General features: G+C 54.8%; 2 protein-coding genes across 2 annotated transcripts; both read left to right on the top strand.

The window, feature by feature from the left end:
- Positions 1-10: 10 nt before the first annotated feature.
- On the top strand, positions 11-2,441 carry Galr2 (galanin receptor 2; the record flags this gene model as incomplete). Its single annotated transcript, XM_015504279.2, has 2 exons — positions 11-315; positions 1,608-2,441. Coding segments are annotated over 2 exons (1,083 nt in total), but the record flags the coding sequence as incomplete, so codon positions are not given.
- Positions 2,442-2,572: 131 nt separating this feature from the next.
- On the top strand, positions 2,573-7,211 carry Zacn (zinc activated ion channel). Its single transcript, XM_048796703.1, is given in 10 exon segments — positions 2,573-2,576; positions 3,913-4,082; positions 4,232-4,276; positions 4,389-4,495; positions 4,682-4,851; positions 5,610-5,684; positions 5,687-5,733; positions 5,864-6,074; positions 6,192-6,353; positions 6,720-7,211. Coding segments are annotated over 10 exon segments (1,182 nt in total). The 3' UTR covers positions 6,911-7,211.
- Positions 7,212-7,409: the final 198 nt, after the last annotated feature.

Raw genomic sequence — 7,409 nt, 5'->3', positions numbered from 1 at the left:
CGCGGGCTGGCAACCTGAGGCGGTCCTCGTGCCCCTGCTCTTCGCTCTCATCTTCCTCGTGGGCACCGTGGGCAACGTGCTGGTGCTGGCCGTGCTGCTGAGAGGCGGCCAGGCTGTCAGCACCACCAATCTGTTTATCCTCAACCTGGGCGTGGCCGACCTGTGTTTCATCGTGTGCTGCGTGCCCTTCCAGGCCACCATCTACACCTTGGACGGCTGGGTGTTCGGTTCGCTGCTCTGCAAGGCCGTGCACTTTCTCATCTTCCTCACCATGCACGCCAGCAGCTTCACGTTGGCTGCCGTCTCCCTGGACAGGTGAGCACACTCTGGCGGTTTTTGAGAGCTGGGCATCAGGGCAGGGGCTGGAAAGAAGGAGGACCTGGGGACCTAGGACCTAGGAGGAAGTGAGAGGGCGCGCAGGCCTCAAAGAGATCCAAGCCAGCAAAAGACAAGCAGTCGCTGAAAAGGAGGAAGAGGACTAGGAATGGGAGATGTGGTGTCTCTCAGGTGCCACCTGGGGGCCTCACAGTCTGGACAATTTGGCTCTCAGGTCTGCCTGACACTGTGCAGCATGTCCTGGTACCCAGCGTTTTCACACATTAAGCTCACTTGAGCTTAACAGTCCTGTGGGGGTGGGATGGGAGAGATTTCTGTGCCCAATTTACAGAAGAGATAGGTCGAAAATAACTGGCACAGAGTCGCCAGCTGGTAATCTTGTTCATGAAGCAATTGGTCAGTCTCTTAATGCCCACCTCAGACTCCTCCACCATGCTGCCATCTAAAGCCACAATTTGGTTGCTTGGAGCAGTCGGGTTGAATCTAGATTGTGGAACTTGGGTCCTTTTTGAGGACCCAAGCCATAGCTCAAGTGAACTGCCTGAAGGTCCCTGGTTCAGTTCCAGCCTGCCTTGCACCCTTCCTCTAAACTGGGGGTCAGGGAGAGGAGCACACCATTGGGCTCTCCCTCCCCAGCCAGAGGAGGACAGTGAGAGAGGCACCTTTTGGAGAGTGCAGGACTCAGTGGAGTTTGAAATCTCAAAAGGATGTGTCCTTTCAAACTGGGGAAGAAATCCGGTGGAACTCTGATATCTCCCCCTTTCTCTCACACCCTCTGGACCTCCTGCACAAGAGCAGGGAGGTGAGGCCACACTCCCCATTCGCCTCCCATTCCACTTAGCACTAAGTATGCCGGTTCCTAGTGTTGGTGGGACCCACAGAGCTCCAGCTTCCCTCAGGATTTCCCTTGCAGGACATGTCTTCTTCAAGCTGTCTCTAGAGATTCAGGCACCAGCATTCTTCCTACCAGGTCACCTTCATTAGTGAATAATCACAGCTTCCCAGAGCCCTGTAGCAAGTTCTCTGTAACTGGTGGGTGCCCTCCCACGTGGAGTATGGCTGTGGTCACAGCCCTGGGGAGCAACAGAATTGTGGCTTAGGAGTGTGCCACCCTCTCTACCACTTTGAGGCTGTCATCCTCTGTATCACTTTGAGGCTTAGCTGAGTGTCTGACGTGGTATAACCTTGCCTTAGGGACCTTCCTTGAGAGCAGGCGGGGGCCTGAGGTGCAAGGGCTCACCTGACCTCTTCCTTCTCGACCTGGCCTCCAGGTATCTGGCCATCCGCTATCCGCTGCACTCCCGCGAACTGCGCACGCCTCGAAACGCGCTGGCAGCCATCGGGCTCATCTGGGTGCTGGCGCTGCTCTTCTCTGGGCCCTACCTGAGCTACTACCGCCAGTCGCAGCTGGCCAACCTGACAGTGTGCCACCCAGCATGGAGCGCGCCACACCGTCGCGCCATGGACCTCTGCACCTTTGTCTTCAGCTACTTGTTGCCAGTGCTGGTTCTTGGACTGACCTACACGCTCACTCTGCGCTACCTCTGGCGTGCCGTCGACCCGGTGGCTGCGGGCTCTGGTGCCCAACGCGCCAAGCGCAAGGTGACACGTATGATTGTCATTGTGGCCGCGCTCTTTTGCCTCTGTTGGATGCCCCACCACGCGCTTATCCTCTGCGTGTGGTTCGGTCACTTTCCGCTCACGGGCGCCACTTATGCGCTGCGCATCTTCTCACACCTGGTCTCCTATGCCAACTCCTGCGTCAACCCCATCGTCTATGCGCTGGTCTCCAAGCATTTCCGCAAGGGCTTCCGCAAAATCTTCGCAGGCCTGCTGGACAGCACACCACGCCAAGCCTCAGGTCGCGTGTGCATTGCGGCACCCGGCACCCACAGTGGCAGCGTGCTGGAGCGTGAGTCCACCGATCTGACGCATGTGAGCGAGGTGGCTGGGCTCCCTGTCTCTGTCCGTGATCTTGCCAGCTGTGCAGCCTTTGGCCCTTCCCAGCACCAAAAGACCCTCAACATCCTGACAGTTAATGAGACCTGAGAGCACCAACGGGAAACAGGCTTGGATGTTGAAGGGCTGGAGTTTGAGGATGGGAACTGTAGGGAGAGTCTCTTTTGTTAATAAAACTCGTCAATCATTTCACGTTCAGTGTATGCCTGCTGTCTCCAAATTTCTGAGTCAGGATGCCCTGTGTGAAAAGCCTCTGGGGACCTCTGTGAGGTGCAATATGGGTGCAATATGCTTTGCTGAGCTACCTGAAATGGGCACTGAGAGCAGCCTGGTTAAATTTTTTAAAAAATCCCTAACTGAAGCTGGAGATTGAGGGACTACCAAAGGCTCTTTACAAGTGACCATCCTGAGGCTGCAGATGTACACAGATCTCCGAACCATCAGCCAATACCTGAGACAGAGGCTTAGTATTTAAGTGAGTTGGATAAAGTCTGTGAATAACAAGCAAAAATGTGTACTCCTGGTTGCATTCATGCAATGCATTGGGTCCTCACCTGCATCCAGTTTCCTGAGGTCCTTTTGAGTGCATCCTATGCCTACCCATTTTTGGTTTTGGCATTTCCTTACCTGGCTGCATCTGGGCAGGATCAGGTATCCAGCATGTCAGTCTCACCCCTGGCCTGTTCTACTCTGGGTACCCTCTAGCCACTCTACCCTTAGAATACCCTACAGCATTGCTCAAGAGCTAGTCTCTATCTGTCCTTGTATTTGTTCCACTCCCAGAGTTCTTGTGCCATTGCACTATTTTTGGGGGGAGGGGTACCAGGGATTAAATGCAGAGGCACTCGACCACTGAGCCACATCCTCAGCCCTATTTTGTATTTTATTAGCCAGGGTCTCACTGACACCTGCTTAGTGCCTCACAGTTGCTGAGGCTGGCTTTGAACTCACAATCCTCCTGTCTCAGCTTCCGGAGCCGCTGGGATTACAGGCATGCCCCACTGGGCCCAGTGAGCCAATGCTTTTTACATAAGGTCAGACCAGTATTGAAGTAGAGGCAAGGACACTCAGAGGTGCCCCCATTTCATTGCTGAGAGGAGGCCACTTTGGACAAGGGTTTAGCCAGGTTGTTGCCAGCCACCAAAATATAGAAGAGGCCTGTGCCAAGGTTGTCCCTGAGTGGAAGAACCAAGTAAGGGAGAGATGGGGGTCCCAAGCTTACCCCACCTGCTTTGGCGGGCTTTGAATGAGGTAATAGGTTCCAGGTGGTGGAAATGGAGCAGGGCAGGGACGCCTAGGCAGGTGCAAGGTGGGTGGGGCTGGGTCCTGGCCTTTGTCTTTGGGTGTTTGCGGAACCAGAACCATAGGGGTTGCTAAGCCCAAGGTCCCAGTCCTTGAGCAGAGCAGCTGCCTCCCTCAAATTGCTCAGGCCCCAGGTAAGTGACTGAAATATAGGTCACAGCTTAGGACCTGCTGCTCTATCCAGCCCTCCAGGGAGCCACAAATGATGTCCCTGTGGATCCTGCTGCATCTTGCCTTCCTTGGGCTCAGCAGCATCCCATCCTGGGTCCAAGGATCCAGCCTATGTAAGTCTAGTTGCCAGGTGGAGGGAGTAAGCTTTGGGATTGGGGCCTCAGAATAACTTCAACCTTTACCCCTCAGCCTGGCCATCCTCCCTCGACCTCAACTCACCCCTAGAGGTCCATGAAACCATCCAGATTCCTAACAACGGGAGCGCACCCTTGCAAGTGAACGTGCAGGTGTTTGTGTCCAATGTGTTTAATGTGGTAAGTGCCGCCTGGCTGTGGAAGGGGACAGGACCCAAATGCTGATTTGGGGAAGGGGCAGGACTTAATGTCCACTAGTGCTGGGTCTCCTGCCTCTTTTTGTCACGTAGCACCTAACTGTGAGGTGACATGTTGCTCCCCTCTCCCAGGACATCCTGCGGTACACAGTGTCTTCTATGATGATGCTCAGGCTGGTAAGCTCCTGTCCTGGCTGAGATGGGACAAAGAATGTGGCTTTCATCAACTGGCTAATCTTGGGGGTATGTATGTGTGAGTGGGACCTTAATGGTATCCTTGTACCCTCAGTCCTGGCTGGATGCTCGCCTGGCCTGGAATGCTAGTGCACGCTCTCGGCATGCAGTCACACTGCCCTGTGAATCACTCTGGACGCCTGGACTCACCATCCGGGAAGCGTGAGTGAGGCAGAAGTTCTCATTCCAGAAACCCATGGTGTACATCCTTCCTCCCCTTCCCCCTAGAGCCCAGAGGCATTCTTGGTGGCTATTCCCCACCTGGTGCTGCCAGTACCAAATGTAGTTCCCCGCTCCCTTCCAGTCCAAGAAGAGGCTGGGCCTCTGTCTGTGCACCTTTCTCCACAGGCTCTGGGTGGACTGGAAGGACCAGAACCCACAGGCCCGAGTAGACCCAGATGGCCATGTGGAGCTTAACCTGGCTCTCACCACAGAGACCAACTGCGACTTTGAGCTCCTCCACTTCCCCAGAGACAAGAGCGACTGCAGCCTCAGCTTCTTCGCTTTTAGCAACACTGGTGCTGTCAGGGTGGGGACTGGGGGTGAGGGCAGAGGGGAGGGGACCCTGGCCTCTAGCACAGGTCTGTGTTCAGATCAATCTATCCCCTGGCTTAAGGGAGCTGAATGGAAATGCATCTCACCTGTGCCTCCCAGACAGCAGCCCATCTCCCCTCATTCTCCCTGCCCTCATCCAGGGGCCTGCTCACTTCAGTCTTCCCTCCCCAGAGCACCTGTTCTCAACAGCCAGGGCCAACTGCAGTGGCTGGGCCACTTGTGTCAAGCCCAGAAGCTCAGATTGCTGTGGCCCCACTTTTTGAAGGAAACTGTGGATAATAAATATCCACAGACCAAACAGGTGGCATCTAAATTGGTAGGGAATTCCTAACTCCCCTCACATCTCTCTTCTCTATGAAAGACCACAGCCAGTGCCCACAGACCCTAATATTTCAGGTATGAGATGATGGGCCAGTGATGAGTCTGTGATCACTTCCCTGCCATCAAGTGGTACAAAGTGCATTTATTTCTACAATGAAAACTCATCAGTGAATCTGATAAGACCCTTCCTTTAACTGAAGACAATCTGAGGTGCTGCAAAATGTCTGGCAAGCCCTCCTACTTACCACTTCCTCCTCCATCTCTGCTCCCCAGAGACATCAGATGTCTGCATCATCCCTGGGCTCCAGTTTGTTTCTATTCCTACCCTCAAGAGATTGGGGGGCAGGGCAGGGATATCTCCTTCCCAGTGGTTCACCATTCCCATCCCCATTCCTTTCAGTGAGGGAGCTGGAGTTCCGGGCCCATGCGGTGAATGAGAGTGTGAGTGTCAAGAGGGAATATGTGGTTCGTGACTTGAAACCCAAGTCCTGCCCCTGCAGGTAGTACCCTGCTTCCAGGTGACGGTGAGTGGAATTAGGAAGCGACTGGCAGAGGCTGATCAAGGGGAGGGGAGTGGGTTAGGAGCCAAAGGCATGACACCATCCCTCTGCTGCCCATCCTCCCATCCCCTGGGAAACGCTTTTTTCCTTCTAGCTGAGCCTGAAGAACACAGCACTCAAGTCCATCATAGCGCTGCTGGTACCTGGAGAGGCACTGCTGTTAGCTGATGTGTGTGGGGGGCTTTTGCCCCTCCAGGCTACGGAACGCATTGCCTACAAGGTAACATTGCTGCTGGGCTACCTGGTCTTCCACTCCTCCCTGGTGCAGGCCTTGCCTAGCTCCTCTTCCTGCAACCCACTGCTCAGTAAGGCCTGCTTCCTCCCCTGGCTCTGGGTAGGACTCTAGTAGGCCTACCCCCCTCCCCCATACCTGAGCCTCTACCCAGCCAAACCCCTGACTTCCTGTCCCCTCCCCTTCCCAGTTTACTACTTCACAGTCCTGCTACTGCTGCTCTTTCTTAGCACCACAGAGACCGTGCTGCTGGCTGGGCTGCTAGCTCGGGATAGTCTTGGGGACAAAAGTAGCCCCAGCCCAGGCCCAAGAAGAGAGCAGAGAAAGGAGAACCTGGGGCCTAATTCTGAAGGTGGGCAGGCACTAAGGCCCCTTCTTGAGAGTGGTGAGGAGTGAAGCCTTTGGTAGCAGGTTCGATAGGGCAGAAGCTGGCACCACTGTCCCTGGGTTCCACTGTGCCCTCCCTGGGAAGAAGCATGTCTATCTGGGGTAGTGGCCCAGGTAACCTCAGATCCCCCCAGAAAACCCCATGTCTTGCAGAACTCTCTAGGAGGGTTTTTTCTCTGCTGGAAGTAGCCTGGGAGGGGCTAGATTTGAAATTTCATTAGTTGAGAATCTAAGGCAGGGGGCATACAGCTGGTAACTGTTAGGGTTTACCCTTCTGCTCTGAGAGAAGGAGCCCTGGGAACCATTTCTTTCCCTACCTCTCTCCCCGCAGCAGACCCCAGCGGAGGAAAGAGGTCAAGGAGAAGATGGGCTGAGGCTGCTGATCATACCTTCTTCCTCGTATATGTGACCAGTGTGGTGTGCATCCAGCTCATCTTTGCTGGAACATGGATATGGGCAACATGCAAGTCTGACCCAGCCCCTGGCAAGGCTGTCCCTCATGGTGGGCCACCCAGGCTGTAACAGGGCCCAGTGCTGTAGACCTTAGGATGAGGTGTGGTTTCCTGAGACTGGAGGGAGAGAAGGACAGGGTTTCTGGACAGAGGGGATGGCTCTTTGCTTAACTCTTGGGGGCCTTGAGCACCCTGAGCTCGCCCCTCTGTGTGTGTAGCAGCAGAGTGAGAAATAAACCCATCACCCAGTGCAAGTGCACCTCAAGGGTTTGCCTTCATTGAACCCAACTGTTCACTCTCATCCTAAGTAGGTGAGGCCTGACTTTACACCCTTTATACTTTGCTCCTGAACTGCTGGCCATTATCCACCAGTGTCCCGCCCCACACACTCAACCTTACTGCTCTTTCTGTGACCACTGCTGCCATTCACTGATGCCAGGGACAAGGAGACAGGTATATGAGCGGCTAGCCCCAGAGGGCGGGTCAGAACTCCTCTAAACACTTCCTGGGAGGGAATGGAGAGAGAGCACTCATGCCCCCCAACACCTGGGGAACTTCTGGGAGGTGGA

The sequence above is a fragment of the Marmota marmota genome, unplaced genomic scaffold (assembly GCF_001458135.2).
Source record: "Marmota marmota marmota unplaced genomic scaffold, marMar, whole genome shotgun sequence".
Classification (NCBI taxonomy): domain Eukaryota; kingdom Metazoa; phylum Chordata; class Mammalia; order Rodentia; family Sciuridae; genus Marmota; species Marmota marmota.
This window is presented reverse-complemented; position numbering and strand designations above follow the sequence as displayed.